The 19,258-nt window shown below is 37.3% G+C and overlaps 1 protein-coding gene across 1 annotated transcript; it reads right to left on the bottom strand.

Annotated features, from left to right (window-relative positions):
- Positions 1 to 60: 60 nt before the first annotated feature.
- Positions 61 to 17,497, bottom strand: ncaldb (neurocalcin delta b). Its single transcript, XM_084130767.1, has 4 exons — positions 17,331 to 17,497; positions 5,098 to 5,494; positions 3,221 to 3,326; positions 61 to 2,354 (listed from the first exon to the last, which is right to left on the bottom strand). The coding sequence occupies exons 2-4, from the start codon at positions 5,473 to 5,475 to the stop codon at positions 2,260 to 2,262; spliced, it is 579 nt and encodes a 192-aa protein (XP_083986893.1). The 5' UTR covers positions 5,476 to 5,494; positions 17,331 to 17,497; the 3' UTR covers positions 61 to 2,259.
- Positions 17,498 to 19,258: the final 1,761 nt, after the last annotated feature.

The following is a 19,258-nucleotide window of genomic DNA, read 5'->3' as shown; positions in this document are numbered from 1 at the left end:
CACACTAGAAGTTTGTTAAACTAGGGTTTAAAAGTGATGTTCATGCAAGACACCGAAACATTTTCTTTCTTTAATATTTTTATTTATGATATAACCAAAACAGACGCCTGTGTTTATAATATCTACACTCACACAATGTACAGGTTACCATATAAAATCTACAAAATGATAATGACAAACATTTAGTTTGACAGATAACAGTTGTACAGCATAAAGTGATAGAACACTGTTTGTTTTGCCATATATATATATATCTGTGTTTGGCACTTGACCACATGTTGCTGTCTTGTGCGGTTTAGAATGCCAGATGCTAAATACATTTTTTTTTAATGAAGGAGAATCTACAAACATGAAAAAACAACAACATTTTTTTCCTTTTGTTATTCATTTTAAATTCAAGCTCCTTCACGAATCGTTCTGATCAGCATGCGGCTGAAGAACTTTTGATCATTACAACCTTGACTTCAAGCAAATTCAGTGGAAACCACAGAGAGTTTCTGATGGCTATCCGTCATACACATGGCCTCAAATAAGATGTGGTTTGCTTGTGAGCGAGTGTTTGTGTATTTATAGATGGACGGTAGATTTGCATCACACAAAAAGCATATCCATTTACACAGTCCCTTGAATTTTAAAACACAGTCACTTCTAACCCTGAGGATGTGCAGACATATTCATACACATTAATATTCTGTCCAATACGCTCCAATTGTCTCTCCATAGTCATGTCACCGACAGAATGCTCACAAGTCCTGACCGAAATGTATGCATAGACAAACACTAGATAAACACACGAGTACTCAAAAAGCACCACATACATACATACCACATACGCACATATTCATCTTAAAATGTACAGAATGAAAATGCAGAGAATACATTCAGTTTGACCCACATGTATTATGTGCAAAATGATTTGAGCTGTTATTTTACCCAGGATATAAAAATAAAATACTATGGCCAAGATTCAGTCAAGTTTGAATTGGCGTTAGCATGTTGCTAATGCTAACATGTAGTATTTTGTTGATGGTGTGGGCAGAACATTGACTGAATCAAGGTCTGGATAGAGCAGAAAGTGTGCTAGAAAGCTGATGTGAATCTGTTAGCTGGCTATAAATGCTGCAGGGGTTCATGGTCTGCTGTGTATGTGCATAGTAATGTGTGGTCTTCACTGCTCATTGTCACAGTCATACATAGATATGCTTTTACTGTACAAATGATTATTTGAAACAGAAGAAAATGTCATATTTCAATAATAGCAGTTTCAGAATGAAAAGGATTTTCCGTGGTGCGATACATTTTTATCACCCACCAAGTTAAACCATAAATTACTGCATATCTACAATTTCTTTGTCTAATACTTTTTCATGTTTCCTCTTTTGAAGCAGCAAAATCAATATTATTGTCGTCCCTATGAAAATATTACTTTGTAAAATTAATTTTTCCAACTATTATTGACAGTCCTATGCATCAAGTATTAATGTTTAAAAAATATTTGTAATAATTATTATTTTTTTATTTTTATTTTTATACATTATACTGGTGCTCATAAAAGGAGCACCATCATGACAAAATTAGATCCCAACCATCCCTTTTAAGAATTTCTATCACAGGCTCTGTCATCATAATGTTGAAAAAAAAAAAAAAAAAACTTCAAGTAAAAAAACTCTGTCGCCCCAAGCGCCTCTCATAAATAGATGTACAGTGTGTGCTGAATGGAATTGAAGTACTAGGAACACTAGGAATGACAATAGTTATTGTGTGTGTGTGAAATGATTTAATTGAGTAAATTCTTAAAAATAATTATTAAAAAAACTATAGTTTGGTGTTTAGAAAGCATATGCAATCTGGGATTTTTGACGAAGTGTCATATTATCCCATGCTTAGAAAATGTTGCTTCAGCTCCCTCTCAAACCTCTGTTAATTTTTAAAGCTCTTTTGAGGGGGTTTATTTCAGTACCAAAATTTTACAACAGGATGCGATGTCACTTGCATCACTGCCTAAAAAGCCTTATGTGAGGAATTCACAGAGAGACACATGTACACCAGCTTCTTAGTGTGCATGGCCTCTGTATATGAGTTTCTGAACGTTACCTGATGTGTGTCTGTGGGGAAAAAAATAGTTGCATGTTTCCATGCTTGGTGTTCAGTGGGAAACCCACAGACACTCAGATAGGGGTGTAGTTTTGGAGTCCAGGCTCTGACCGAACAAAAAGACTTGTGTAAGAGAGGTCATGACAGTAGCGAGACGCTGTTGATTCACTGGCCGGCACTGCTGGGATCGCACTGCAACAGTCGCACGATGGATGGGTCGCTCTTTGCTCCCTCTACAAACTCTTCGAGTGACAGCTTACCTGAGGGAGGACAAAGGTCAAAGGTTAAAAATAACCAGTGTTTGCCTGGTTAGCATGATTAATTTAGCCATTCGAAAGCACTTATGTATTTAGACAAAGCTATTTATTTTTTTGAACAAGATCTGAATCTCAAAAATACCAGACTTAAGTACCACTTTAAATGTGATGTTTTCATAATTACTTTGAAATATGGTTAGTGTACTTTCAAATGTACTGACAAGAATTTATGACTATACTATAATGAGTATACTATTTATACATAATAATATACTATAATTATATACAAAATATAATAATATACATAATATAGGCCTACATAATAATATACATAATATATACTATGGTGTATTTGTAATTACACATTTGTTATGAAGTTTCAAATGAGTAATATCTATCTATCTATCTATCTATCTATCTATCTATCTATCTATCTATCTATCTATCTATCTATCTATCTATCTATCTATCTATCTATCTATCTCTCTCTACACACACACACACACACACACACGCAGTATATATATTTTTTCAGAATATGTTAACTTTAAATGTTATATTGAACAATATAGTTTAAATTAAGTACTTTACATGTGCAGTAAAACATGTTAGTCACATCAAAACAAGTGTACTTTGTTAAATCATGACAAAATATTATTAAAACAATGATTTGTACTTCATGTGAATGAAATCCATCTTCAATGAAAATCTACTTTAAAGTAAAATTTTAATCTGGCATTATTACTAAGTGCACTTTTTAATTCTAAGTGTACTTCAGTGTGTTAAGAAACAGTCATGAAAGTACACTTACAGTATGTTGCCTTTTATTTCATTAATACGATTGGTTTACAAGGGGATAGAAAGCTCACCATCACGATTTGTGTCCATCTGGCGGAAGATCTTCTCTGTGCGTTTCTCAGGCGTGGACTCGTCCTCTGGCATCTTCATCACTGCAGATACCATCCTATAGATGGCCTGAAGAAGACACACAAAGGATTTCAGTTAGCTAAGCACTCTAACAAGCATATCTATATTAAGATTCTGAACCCGTTGCAATGCATTGTGATGCATTATGGGATTGCAATGCAATGCATAATGGGATTGTCTTATCTGGGAAAGAGACATGCAATGCTGCGTTAGGATTTGCTAGCTTTTGGTTTAGGAGTGCACCTATGATGCTGTTACAGGCGAAGCAGGCACTAAAAGGTGCCTTTTGTAAATCTTATTAGAGAAAATTAGAGATCTCTGGGTATGATTTGGAATTGGAGCCATCACTTCGTAACTATTTCAAAGTAACCATAGCGACTGTTTTTCTCAGGTAATTGAATGAATTGAAAAGGAAATTACAGCCATTTGTGTGCACTCAGCTGTCGGATTCAGGGAGTGCACTTAGGAAGTTGACACATCTCACCAACTGCTACAATGGCGTGAAATTTACCTAAATACGGGCAAAAATAATTGCCTGCTGCACTCAACTCTCCCTATCTGAGCAAAACATCATGCACAAATGAATATTGCTATATGAAGTAACCTACTTTTTGTGATATAAAAAACAAAGTAATAAGGCACAAGCCAAATCCATTTGCTATGTTTATTCACTGAATGGGAATAGCTGAAATATAAATTAATATACACAATAAGGTTAGAAAATATATCTTCTGTAAGTATTAAAAACCAAAGGAAACGTGTTTTTGTACACAATGGTTGATTGATAATGTAATGGAAGCTTCTCATAATATAGGCACTACTTTAATAAGTTTGTGATAAAAAAGAGGCTAAATTGACAGCTAATTAATTGAAACCAGCACAATCTACATTTATGTTCAAAAGACACACTACAGTTTCTGAAATGTGCCCTAACCAGGCATAAAGTGCTAGTTTTCAGTGTAAAGTTTTGATCCAATCAGAGAGTTGAATTTTAAACCAATCAGATTTTATTGTAAGTGGAGTGACAATCAACTTGCCTTGGGTCTATATAGTTTGGACAAAAACTCAGACAAACACTCTAAATGGTCACTACTAATCATTTCGGTTTCACTTTATTTGGATGGTTCTTTTAACACATTCTGTTGACTACAAGTAACGTTGCACCTACATGTCTACTAACTTTCATTAGAGTGTTAGTAGAGGATTGGTAAACGTAAGGTTAGGGCTAGAATAAGCTGACATGTAGCTGCAAAGTTACATATAGTTAGTAAATTGTCTGTTGGAGGAGCATCACAATAAAGTGTTAGCAGATATTAAGCAGACAGTCTACTAATACTCTATCTAGAGTTAGTTGATATGTAGTTGTAAAGTTACTTATAGTCAACAGAATGTTTAAAAGGGACCATCAAAATAAAGTGTTACCATAAACAGTCACTTATATCTCCACAAATGATAGCCTAAACGTAAAAATAAATGTCTTTTCTTTTTTGTTTCCCTGCTGAAAAAACAAAACAAAAAAACAGCTAAAACCAGCTCAAGCTGGTTGGCTGGTCTTAGCTGGTTTAAACTGGTCAAGCTGGTCTCCCAGCTAAAACCAGCCTGACCATCTTAAGAAGTCCTATTAAATGAGCCTGCTAAACCAGCTGAACAGCTGGAAGACCAGCCAACCATATGCTGGTTTTAGCTAGTTTTTTTTTTTTTTTTTTTAGTAAGAAAGTACCTTAACATGGAGGAAATGGGTTTTCTCACTTTGTCAGGAGATGTCTGTAATGTTTCAACCGAGAGTGATACAGAATCACACTCATAAACTCACACACACCTGTACAATCTCGAGCATTTCCGCCTTGCTTATGTATCCATTGCCATCCAGATCGTACATACTGAAGGCCCACTTTAGCTTCTGATCCAAACGGCCGCGTGACGTGACGCTCAGGGCAATGATAAACTCTCTGAAATCTATTGTTCCATCTCCGTTGGCGTCGAAGGTTCTGAAGACGTGCTCCGCAAACTTTGACGCATCTCCGTAGGGGAAAAAGTTGCCGTAGATCTTCTTAAATTCTTCCATGCTGAGCGCACCACTGGGGCAGTCCCGCAGGAAGCCCTTGTACCACTCCTGGATCTCATGCTCGGTGAAGTCTGTGTTATCCAGCAGGTCCTGTATCACCTCGGGACGGAGTTTGCTGTTCTGCTTTCCCATGTTGATAGTCTGGTTTCAACTAGAAGAGAAAAAAGAGAATAACTGTTTTTTAAATGTCTAACAGTAAGTTACTCTAAAGTAAATATGCTTATCTCAGCCTACATTCTGACATAGGCTACAACCCAGAAGCGCCGCACTGTTACACTGCGTGAACTCACTCAGAGGCCCACACAGAAGAAAATGAATAGTTTTATTTATATAGTTAAAAAATAGTTATTTTGGGGGTTTTTTTGCACACAAAAAGTATTCTCGTCGCTTGATAAACTTAAGGTTGAGCCACTGTAGTCACTTGGACTATTTATGTCTTTACTAACTTTTCTGGGATGGCAGATATCGATTACCTAGCAGCCTATGAAGGAGTGAGCCAGCTCTCAGATTTATCTTCAGATCAAAATATCTTAATTTGTGTTTCGAAGATGAACGAAAGTCTTACGGAGTTGGACAACATGATGGTGAGTAGCTATGTTTCCATCCACACGTTTTTATCCGAATTAAGTGATATCGAATGAAAAATGCCTTATGGAAAGAGTAAAATTCGATTGAATTTCATGAATATCGACTCAAATGAAATACGTTCGGTCTCATCGGATTTTATCTTGATCGATATACGGCTTATGTGATAAACGCTGATGGAAACGTTATTTGTATAAATCCATTTTGTCTAGCAAAACATTGTTCGCAAATGTTTGCTTGAATGTTGTGCGATTCAGTGCGAAAATGAATGGGAACACCTTAAAATGTCTCAAATCAATTTGATATACCAATTTGATCGCAAAACAGCATGTGACGTCATTACGCACAGGTTTTTATTCGCTTTAAAGCCGTTGGATGGAAACACACTTTCACCAGCTTTATTCGCATGAGTTTTTTTTACCGAACTTCAGATAATTCGATTGACAAGTGGATGGAAACTTAGCTAGTAATTACTGACAGAATTACATTTTTTGGGTGAACTAACCCTTTAATAATTGTTTTGTCTTATCTTAAAGGTGACATATCATGCCCCTTTTCACAAGATATAATATAAATCTATGGTGTCCCCAGAATGTGTCTCTGAAATTTCAGCTAAAAAAATATTACCCCACAGATCATTTTTTATAGCATGCTAAAACGGACACTTTTTGGGTGTGTCCCTTTAAATGCAAATGTGCTGCTGCTCCCCGCCTCTGTTTAGAAGATGGCCGATCCTTTACACGAGCTTCGGATACAATAACAAAACACGCGAATAATCTCACTCATCTAAAATCTCAGAAATATAACCAGTGTAGTGCAGCCATACAAAGAGAAGATTCAGGAAGAAGTTGCAACCTTTAGACAGCACCTGGACTTTTCTGAATAGTTAGTGGATACATTTATGTAGGGTAGTTGTTGTGGAGATTTCTTGCCATTTGTAAAAAGGCACTTGTTTTGCACATCTCATGACTTGTATGTTTAACTTTTACACATGTTGACAGTTCCCTGAGGTCTTTAAGACAGCTGTGATATTTTTTGGTCAAATAGTGTTCTGTGCTCGTTTGTGCAGCCAACGACAGAACAGTCTGCATGCTTTGCTTGAACTTTTGCTATGGTTACACTGTTGTCGCTTGCGAAAACCAAAATGGCGGCGTCTTGGGTGGAAACGTGCAGATCAAGGGGTGGTAATATTATAATAATATCCCCTTCCTACATCAGAAGGGGAGCGAAATCTGATTGGCTTAGTTTTTGACATGCTTGCAGAGAAAGGCTTACCTAAACAAATTTTTCTTACATCAGCAGTATCTCAGATTTTTATCATTTTTCCAGATCACTGATTTGACTTTCTATTCGCATATAGCTTAACAATTTTCTCATAAGTGTCTATTTCTCCTTTTTTAGAGACAAATATAAGATTCTCAGTTTTAGTCTCATGAGCTCTGCAATAAACATACACAGCAGAAAACAGCAATGTTGCATTGCCTAAACCCTGCCGGTACGAGCCCCTTGTTGTAATTGTACTAGTATGTATGCAAAGCACACATATCTGTCACATATCGAAAATTTCTCTTCCTTTTCCCATCCGTCAACTGAACTTTCCACTGGTAGACCGCAGTGCATGCTTTCACCTTCTGCAGTGTGTGTCTATGTGTGTGTGCAGCTGCACCAAAATCATTTCCTGATGCAAATCTCTTATAAAAACCCACGTGCCTGCCATCTTACATACATATGATCTCGAGAGCACATATCAGGGTAATTCTATGAAATCACTGCTTTTTCCTGGTTCATTTTAATACAGCAAGGAGAAGCTGCAAGCATCCTAATCCTAATGATGTAAGGAAAAAAAACATTAAAATAATGTCTATTAACAATGCATTAAGTAATCACAATAAAAGTCATTTTTATATGCATAATATTTATGTCAGGCATGTACAATGACTCTTTATTCTCATCAACGTCCACTGAGATGAGAGTGGATGGAGAGTGATGGGGGACAAAAAATAACACTAGGGAGATTATAAGATTGAGAAACTGAAACTCCTCTTGTAAACAGGAAGCAGTCCATCAGTTTGCCTTTCACTGCTCCTCACGTAGCGCATGTAACCGTCCTGCCCGACACTATATATAGTGTTTATTTATCTTTTATTTAACAAAATGATATGAAAAAAGTGAGAGAAAAAATAATGAAAAATATAAAAATGTACTCTTTGAACTTTAGTGCACATTTATCTGTCCCACATCTGTTTCTCTCTCGCTTACAGTATGTGCTTGTGGGAAACTGTCAGTCATAAATGGTGAAATATCTTTGAAGTTGAAATGAATTAGTCAAATGAATGTCAAGAAATAGTTTTAAAGATATTAATCATACCAGTCAAAAAGTTTTCTTTTCAGTTTTGGTCATTTCTGTGAAAAAATAATGATATTAGCATATCATTATTTTTCATTTTCATTTTCATTTTTCATATCATTTTTATCATTTTCATATCATTTTCCTTGGCCCCTTATAATACACTACTGTTCAAATGTGTGGTGTAAGTAAGATTTTTGTTTTTGAAGAAATTAATGCTTCTAATTCAGGAAAGAAATACTGAATTGATCAAAAGTGACAGTAAATACATTCATAATGTTACAAAAGATTTCTATTTCAAAGAAATGCTGGTCTTTTGAACTTTCTATTCATCAAAGAATCCTGGATAACAAAAATGATCACAGTTTCTACAAAAATATGAAGCAGCACAACTGTTTTCAACATTGAAAATAATTAAAACTGTTTCTTGGACAGCAAATCTATGAAAATGATTTCTGAAGGATCACTTGGCACTGAAGACTGGGAAATTATGCTGAAAATTCAGCTTTGCCATCACAGGAATACATTACATTTTAAGATATATTAAAATAGAAAACAGTTATATTTTAAATTGTAATAATATTTTACAGTATTACTGTTCTTTTTACAGCATTTTTTGATCAAATGCAGCCTTAGTGAGCATTAAAAAAATCTGGTAACACTTTATTTTGATGGTCCCTTTTGAACATTCTGTTGACTATAAGTAGCTTTGCAACTACATGTCAACTAACTTTCATTAGAGTATTAGTAGAGTGTCTGCTTAATATCTACTAACTATCCAACAGACATTCTACTGACTATAAGTAACTTTGCAACTACATGTCAACTTATTCTAACCCTAACCCTACCAGTCTACTAATACTCTACTAACACTCTAATGAGAGTTAGTAGACGTGTAGGTGCGACGCTACTTATAGTCAACAGAATGTGTTAAAGGGACCATCAAAATAAAGTGAAACCAAAAATCTTACTGACCCCAAACTTTTAAATGGTTATTTTATTTTTATTTTAACTTTGAATTATGTGCCCATGGAAACCTAGAGGAAAATAGTATTGCGTTGTCAAAGTTTTTTTTTCATCAAAGTTGACAATTTGGAAAATCAACTTTGACTTATGTGTTCACCATCTACATTTTTTTTTTGTCTGCTTACACATGACTGTACCATTAGACCATTTACGGACATCTATAACTGTTTTCTGAACAATTTCTGTATTCTCCCATGATCTTCAAAGGCCTGACCAAACTGAACACTCCATCCTCACCTCTCTCTACAAACCACAGCCTTCAACCACACACACATACTACCTCCACCCATCCAGTCTGAGCACACAAAGCTCAACAGACCCATTTGTCCACAACAGACTTTCATGCCGCTTCTGTGGATGGAGCAGATGGATAAAAGCATTGTGATCAATCAAAGTGTAATTGCTTAATGGATATGCGGCATTTATATTACATTCCACCCGTTGTCATGGTAACAGACAGTCTAATCTTACTGTTAGTGAAACACAACATTTGGCTTTGTATCAAAAATGTGCCCGTATTCAACAATGGTATTTATGGATAAATAAAACAATAGAATGTAAGTAAACTAGATTCTCTGAAACATAGATAGAATAGCATGTCTATTATTGTCTGGTATCTCTTGGCCTTTTCGATCATTGATGACATCACCTCTCAGGACAAGCCATGTTCTTGAGAACCTGAGCTTAGCCCGAATGGCTCGTGGGATCACTGATGTTCTTGGCCAACAGCTCAAAGATCTCTGTCTCAAATTAACCCTAAGACTCTTAGAGCCTCCAATAGCACTTTGGTGACGTCACGCTTACATAACGCAGGTCCACAGACAGCTTGGCCATGTGGTGCTACAGGTGGACACAAGGCACAGATGTCCCTTCAATGACCTGAGGACAGGTGTCTAGTTACTCAAGAACATGTCACACCCACCAAACTAAATATATGCAGTTTATATGCATACATATATACACATATATAGCCTATATATGAATATTGTGTACTAAAACTAAAACTTAAAAATCATTGTTAAAGAGAATATTAATATTAGATAAAAAACGTAAAGAAATGTTGCATTGGCATCTAACTGAAATAAATTTAAATTTAAGTACTAAAATAACTAACTAAAATGGAAATAAAAATACATTAAAACTAAAGTAGAAATATAAAAAAACAAATGAAAATGACAAAAACAAAATGACTCAAACTGAAATAATACTAAAATAACAGTGTTTGCCATTGGGATAAAAACTTATTTCATGTATATATAGGCCTACCCTATAATATAGTATCCTAGTTTCTTTTTACGTATATATATTTTATTCAAAGCTTTTCACATTTTACAGAACATAGTATCCTAGTTTTAAATAAATACTTTTAAAGATATTTAGATATTTTACTAGACAAAAGTACTGATTCATTCATTCATTCATTCATTCAAAGGGCAGCGGTGTGTGTGTGTGTGTGTGTGAATCAATAAATGAATGAATGAAAGAAAGAAAGAATATATGAATGAACTCAGAGCCAAACATTTAATTCAACTATTTTCCTTCTCATCTTTGATCACCAGAGAAACACGTAGAACATCCAGTTTGACGTTCAAACCAAACTGATTTGTGACATCTGACTTGTGTTGACAGCCTTACAAAAGCATGAGCTATCAAAGAGATAGAAATGAACATTCTCTCAACAGTGGGCATTCAATGACAGAACAAGATACAGGAAGGTGTGTGTTGTTTGATAGAAAAGTTGCTATTTCCCCTCCACCCCTCAAAACCACAGAGACCGAATAAAATCACAAGCTCCGAAACTGAAGTATGACTGTGGAAAATGTCAGCACTATTCATCTTTGTGAGGGTTCTATGAAATGAATTCATCAAATGCTCTCATAGTTTCCTTGTTCTTTCCCATGCTCACCAAAATACACCACTGTGTTAACTGTATTTACAGCATTTCTGTTTATGAGTTATCATGGGTACATCTAGTGACATTAGTCAATGTGGAAATTTCCTTCACATATCAGCAGTCATCTACAGTGCTGCATTTACATGGCTAGGTTCGGTGTATGCTCAAATTAAAATCATGGGAAAAATCAAGTGAGCATTAACATAATGATAGCCAGCATGCTCAATATGAAAATGTATCTGGATCGATTAATGTTTTATTCACGGATCTCATGTATCTCACATATAGTTATTAATTTTATGCCAAACCCTTGCAAGACTGTTGGTTTCTGTGGCTCCTCAATCTGCACTTTACATCTGTGCCATTTTATAACCAAATTCATGCCACATCAGTTTCAGTTTGTCTCATTTATAACCATTTAGCCCAGGTTTCACCTGTGTTTCCTCATGTTAGGATATGTATTAGAGATTTCAAAATGTAAACTTAAGAATAAATTTGGAAATAATTCACAAAATAATAAATAACAAATATATAAAATTAAATTTTAAAACAGTCTTTACATGTCAGCCTATCAGCTCAAAATATCTTTTTTTTTTTGTTGCTTTTAATCTTTTTTTAAATGGTGTATATGCATTTTTACTGAAAAACATGTCAAATGCTAATGCCGTGTTTGATTCATTCAATTTAATAAAAATTAAATAATGTTTGCTGTTAATTGTAAAGTTTTTGGTCCAGAAGAAGATGATGAACAGTCCAAAAGGTTCAATAAAACAAACAAGTAATCCACACGAAGAAAGGCAATGTGACAGCATGTAGAACACAACAATAACGGACCACTAAATAGAGCAAAAAGAGGAACATAAATACACAGTGATGATGACAAAATAACAAACAGGTATGATTATTGAATGAGTGTCCATGACAACTAATTACTGGCGGGAAACTAGGAAAAAAGGAAACACAGGAAACAGGTAACTGAGGCATATAAAATGTCCATGAAAATGAAACTAAACACACAGATCGTGACAGAACACCAGATCAAGAACGCATGACAGAACGCATGGATAGATCAAGGGAATAAGGGTGGAGGTTCTGGAGGTGGACGAGGGACCAGCAAGGTGCCGGTAACCAATAGGGGAGAAGATCGGAGGAAACAGGGTGGAGCAGAGAAAGAGAGTAGCCATGGAGGAGTTGATGGTTGGAGGAGCCATGGAAGAGATGACGGTGGAAGGGCCCATGGAGGAGTGGATGGTGGTAGGATCCAGGGAGGAATGGATGGCCTCAGAACGACCCAGGAGATGGCCATGAGGCGATCCACGGCGGCAGTGATGGAGGGAGGAGCCAAGGTTGTAGTTGGTGGTAGGATATAGAGGTCCAGGCTGAGTCCGTGGGACCAAGAGACCCGGTGAGACTGGGAGGCCAAGGCGGAGTCCCGGTGACGAGCCAGGTTGCCGGAGGCTTGTGGCAGACAGCCTGGAAGCCTGGAAGCTGAACCAGGTCAGAGCAAGTGGGACAAGGGAGCCCGGTAGAGCCGGAAGGTAAACGTTCCTAGTGGAGCCGAGGGGGTGAGGAGCCAAGGCTAAGCCGGTTGGTTGATAGGCCGAGGTGGAACTGAGGGCTCAGAGGGATGAGGCAGAGCCCAGGACTCCTCATGCCAGGGCAGAGATGAGGACCGGAAGCCACAAGGCAGATCAGGGGTGCGTGGCCGGGCTGATGGTGGAGCTGAGGGGCTGAAGGGAGCCAGTGGAGCCAAGGGAATTGCTGGCTTCGGTGGAGCGTGTAGGAGAAGATTGGGTGTGGATGAAGGCTCTGTAATGGACAGGGATGGTGGTGACAAAGAACACTATGACGACTGAGATTGGTGGAGATGAAGAATTTGGACTGGACAGGACCAGCAGCGATGAAGACACATTAGTGTAGGAAAGGACTAGTGACAGAGAAGTTTTGTGGGTGGGCAGGGTGGGAAACACTACCTCAGTCTTCCAGTCGACCAGCCCTTCTTCCTCATCCATCACCACCAATATTCCATGTTGTGGCAGGCTCACACACCTGGTCAGCCAGGACCTCTGTCTTTGCATCCGGGACGGACTAAAGTGTGGCTGGACGCTGGCCACGGAGTCCTCTTTCTCTTCGCCTACATCAAAAGAAGATCCGTCGACCCACAGGGCGAAGCGCCCAGCAGGAGTTTCCTCGTGGCATCACCAGCTGGATCTTGTCATCGAGTCTGATCCAAAACCTCTCCATGAGAGTGATGCTGTTGCAGACGGCGAGGTGGCTTCTCCACGTACTCCTCTAAGTTCCTTCCTCCTTGAATCATGACCTCGTTGGGTCTGTTAGAGCTCCCCATCGAAGCTACATTGATGGAGGCAGTCTCCATTTTCACTTCTTTAAGTTCCAGTATTCTGTAACATTTAGGTCCAGATGATAAAGATGAATAGTTAAAAAGGTTAAATAAAACAAAAAATGTATAAAGAAATAGAATTAGCAAGAAAAATATGTTTTTAGTTTTTAAAGTTAAGTTAGATACGATTATTGCAGAATGTGGTTTCATTTCTGAATGAATCCATATTTTTGAATAAATCGGTTGAGTGAAAGATTCAATGACCCATTCCTAATAACAGTCACTTGAATTACTTAGCAAGATCTGGCCATATTATTAAGTGATGCAGTCTATAAATACTAATATTGGGTTTCTGGAGATATTAAATGTGAAATTCGCTAGCAGGAGTCTTTGCATTGACTGCAAAGAACACACATCAAACACTTTCCTTTAACTACACATAGTTTAATTTTCTTCAGCTAACTAGCCAACAAATCTGCTTCAAAATCTCTCTCTCTCTCTCTCTCTCTCTCTCTCTCTCTCTCTCTCTCTCTCTCTCTCTCTCTCTCTCTCTCTCTCTCTCTCTCTCTCTCTCTCCTTGTACCTGAAGGATTAACTCAAGGTTCTGTTGGGCTAATCTGAAGCCGTAGGATATAAATATAGACTCATGTCTGTGAGTCTTATGTAAGGACCACTAAATATCTTATACCACAGCATGTATACGTTATGGAATCCACTGGTAATGCGTAAAACACAACAATGTGCTTTTCTAAGTCAAAATCAAATTTTGAGTCATGCATACATCAAGACATTTTTCACTGCTGAATCTGCATTAATCTGCAACCTCAGGATCGCCCAATATTAAATATGAAATAAAATATTCAATATGAAATAAATCCATCACAATTCAATGAGTAAAACTTTCTAAAATAAGATGGGATTCTGCATGGATGTAGAAAGTCAGTGACCGTAATATGAGGATTTGCAGGGATAGGTTAAAAATGGTGACTTTCTCTATCAAGTCGTGACCTCTGCTGAGATCTTTGCCTTCACAAATTGGTTTTAAAACACTATGAAATAAGAGTGTGGCATTTGGAATAATGGTTGCGTATAAACCATTCCATTCCAATAATGGTTGCGTATAAAAGTACAAGCAGTTGAAAGCTAGAGTAAAATTACCATCTAAATGTCTCGCTTGCCTGAGAAAAATTCAGTGAATGTACTTGAAAGTAGTTATAAATATCACACACCCTAGGCTGACATTTTTTTTTATACCAGTGCCGAGGTCGTTAAGGTCCATATTTCCTGTCAGAAGACACAGCAAATTTAGATTAATATCCAGACTTTTGACGTTAAGCATGTTTGTCCATTTCAAATGTAAACGTTCAACAATCAATCTAAAAGTTTTAACTGCTTGTAAACTATCCTTGCTTGACCTCGACACAATCCTCCATCCATCTGTGAGAACGGCCCTTACCGCCATCGTGAGACATGCTCGACAATTCCAGCACATGCTCTTAACGTAAATATTTGCAAAGTGCCTATTTTTGGAAACATTTTTTTCATACCATTTGCAGTTTTAAATCATGGTCCATTACAGCAATTGTGACAGGACATGTCAACAAACTGGAAATGCTTTTATATCACAGCCTCAGTGCTTACAAATTGAATGTAGATTAACTCAAGTGTGAAATCACTATGGCTCAACTCCACTTCTCATTACAATGTGCTATTACTATTCTCAGCTGCTGTCACTTACATAACAATAATAACTAGCCTCAGCCTCATTAAAAATACACACAAATCTCACGAGTCAATCTAAACACCATGGGCAACACATTGCACTGGGCATCACAGTCCACTGCGACTCAAAAGCTCTTAGAGATGTTAAGGAGATGAAGCACTTTATAAGAGAGACAAGTCACAGTGCTTTTACCATGATTATACTGAAGCTGAAACTCAGAGAAGATGGACTCTGTAGCCACCAGGTCTATATTTGCACTGCCATAAAGTGCACAACTAAACAGAAGACATTAATGCACAGCACTGGTCATAATGCTCTGATACCATGTTAATCTATACAGTCAGTCTATATGCTAGAGATTAAACTTTTATTATCCATGTTTGCCTTCAAGCGTATACTACACATCTTACACACAAATAATATGTCCTTTGTTTTTCAGCATTTTTAAAGACTCTTTTCGCTGTTCACTTCAATATTTATTTATGTTTTACAATACAAGTATTCTGTGTAGTCACTCATTTAATATAAGCTCAGTTAATATTTGAAATAATTCTACTAGAATTTGCAACGTTTTGTTTAAAATAGTTTTAAAGCAAGTCAAACAACAGGACACTGCTGTTACACAGCTGTTCTTTAATGGCATCTATAATTCCATGAAGAAACTTTAACATCCATGGAGCCTTTCCATTGCATAAAAGGTTTTTAAAGTGGAAAATGGTTCTTAAGTTCACTTAATTGTTCTTTGAGGAACCCAGAATGGTTCACCTTGATGTAAATGATGCGATTTCAGTTCCACCTGTTGGACCTACGATGTCGCCAGCTTTCTTTCCTCCTTTCTTCCCTTTCTATACCATCTCTGAGTCGGCAGCTCTTCACAGGAAGCTCTTTAAACACACACTCCCCTCTCCTTTTCTAAATTTCCTTGTCTCTTTATTTTTCTCCCCCTCTCTCTCTCGGCTCTCTGGGGCTTTACTAAACTCTCCCACAAAGCCGTGCGTCTCTGTTTCCACATCCCTACAGACCGTCACATTTTTCCAAGCGCCCACTTGCGTCTTTTTAGGCAGATTGTGGGTTAAAACTCTGTCTGAGCAGAATGCTTTCTGAACAGCCAGTCAGATAAAAAACAAGCAAAATGCCTCAACAATACAAAAGGGAAAAAAAGAGCGTCTCAAATACTTCCTGCAACCTGAGATGTTTTGTTAAGTGTTCTCAGAACATGTTTGTCACTTAACCAGAGTTCCCAGTGATACTTCACAAATGACTATATAATATTTCTCTATTTTTCAGTGTACTTGTGATCAACCACTCAATAATGAGAGTTATTAGTCATTTGGAGCAAAAGGCTTATTTCCTCTGTCACATGATACATGTGACTGAATCAATAGGTGAGCTGTTATAACTGCATTGTAACTTAAAAACCTTTGCATATGCTTTAAAAATGTTTGCACAGACATAGTCTGACTTTTTAAATGACAATTTATGGGCTCGTATTAATTACATGGACTATTTGCATTTTTTTAAATTCATACATGCGTATAAAAGCTGAAGGGTTATTCAAAATTGTGAAGAACTTGGTGACCAGTTAGACTTTCCTTTATACATGTATATATAAATTAACCCAGCATGTTGTTCAGACATATACGGATATTCAAAAAACTCTAGTATCTACATGGCACTTCAAAATGCATAGCTTAGATATAGCGTCATGCAGTGTTCCCTCCTCTAAGCCTTATGTTCCAGGATTTATCCAAAGCCAAATGATCTGACATTCACTCAGGTCGGTCGCCTTCCAGCATGTTGTCAGTTCCAGGTTTCTCAGTGGAAGAAGGAGAGATCAGGTGACCTTCATTCTCCAGATAGAGATGTCCTCATCCTAATAGTTCAAACTGTTGTATCAAACAGTTTGCTTCCAGTCATCCAAACCTCATGAGATACTGATACATCTCAGCTGTCTCTTTTCAATTTCATGTTCTCATCCTCTTGTGCATCAGTGCATGGCCACCATATAACTGCACTGAGACTTCACCTGCAAGAAAAAGAGCAAAGCATGGAGAAAAAGGACAGAACTCACCTCAGGTGGTTGTTCTGTTGCTGTGCCGTGAGATTTTAGATTGCCATAACCCGGGGACCTCTGCAGGGAAGAGGCGTTGTGTGGCCTCAGTGGTGATATGCAGCTACAGGTATCAGGAACAAGCTTTGATGCAACCAGCAGCTCCAACGAAAAACTCCACAAGACTCACCCGCAGCTTAGTTCAGAGCACCAAACTGCCTCCCCCAGTGACGTCAAAGCTGCTGGTCACATGACCTGCCTGAAAAGCCTATGAGAGCCACCGTTGCCCTGGCAACAGGAACTCAGCATTGACTCTTGCTCCTTGTCACTTCTTGATTTTTTCTTAATGTCAGAAAAAACAGCTATTACTTTTCAAACTTAGTTAAATAAAATATAAATACATTCAATCTTACAGTCTTTCTATTAAAAGTTACAGAACATTTTGCCTATTTAATTGTAACATTTAGTGGTGGAAAATTTCAAAATCATAGACAATCGTTTGTAGACTATAATTGTTACAATAAACACACACACACACACACACACACACACACACACACACGCACGCACGCACGCACACAATAATTTAAAGCTTTCTCATCACTTGTTGCAATATGATGTTTTGTGTGTTTTTTTCTTCATGAAATAAACAGTCTTTGCTCTGCACTGACTTTGTTGTTATGATCACATTGAGAAGCACAGGACAGGTGGAGAGCGTTAGCGTTAAGAGCAGACGTCCCTCACATTGGAGGCCATGCTTTACTTAAGCAGATTAAAGGGAAGTCAAAGTCTCCTTCATTAGCCTTAACGAACAAACACATTTTAAGGCTATACATGCTGAGTCAGTCATCTGCAGGGCTGCTGTCTGCACGGGCACTCAAATCAAACCCAGAATGCATGACAACAAAACACGGATGCACATGCAAAATACAGGCGATGGCATCTCACGCAGACATCCACAGTGTGATTTGCATTCGCAATCCGTGAAACATAATATGTCATAATACTATTATAACCAGTGCTGCTGATGTATTTACCTTCATCTGCATGATCATGTCTTAATGTTGGGTGAACTTGATTTCACCAAGAACAAATACAACATGTCCCTGGATCAACGTCATTGTTGATCCTGGAACAACATTCCAATCAACCAATTAGATTTGAAGTTTACAGTTTATGTCAAGTTTAGGCTTACAACCAGGGTTAGGTGCTTCTACTTCATCATTTCCTTCTGATTTTAGATATGGGTAAGGGTTAGGTTTATGGAGTATATGGGGTATGGGGAATCAAAATATGTTGATCCAGGAACACGTCTGACTTAGAAAATCACGGTGAACCTTGGTGTTGATATTGCTTAGAGGTTGCTCTGTCACATAGCTCAGGAGACTTAATTGAGTTCTGTTTTGTTTCATTTAAGTATCAACTTTGATGTCAAATGTTGATGAGTTAATATTGAAATCTCTATGCATGGCAAACTTTCTTGGAATGTCTGAGCACAGTTTGAGACATTGTTGATATCTCTATGAAACTCTAGAAGAGAGGAGAGAGTCACTTTCTCTGAAGAAAAATCAGAGAAGCAGAGGCTTACTGTATGTCTCTATTTGATTTCCATTGCATCTCATTGCTGTCTAGGAGAAACAACTGAGATATAGAGAACGCATTTGTGATTTTTGCTTTTATATGTGTTTAACAACTCTTTAGGTCTTAGAAGAAATTGACGAGAAATATTTATATACATATTGTTCAAATTGAGATCTCTGAAATTTGATTGCACATCATTGCAGACTTTGGTGTCTTGACAAATCTGAGCCCCATTTGAGACATTGTTGAGATCTCGAATGAAAACATGTTAAATTATAGAGGTCTTTTTTCAGGAGTAAAAACAGAGAAGCAAGCAATTTTGTGTGTAAAAGACGTTTAATAGCCGTCCAAACACAGCCTAGACGTCT

Source organism: Abramis brama, assembly GCF_963993115.1.
Source record: "Abramis brama genome assembly, chromosome: 12".
Lineage (NCBI taxonomy): Eukaryota > Metazoa > Chordata > Actinopteri > Cypriniformes > Leuciscidae > Abramis > Abramis brama.
This window is presented reverse-complemented; position numbering and strand designations above follow the sequence as displayed.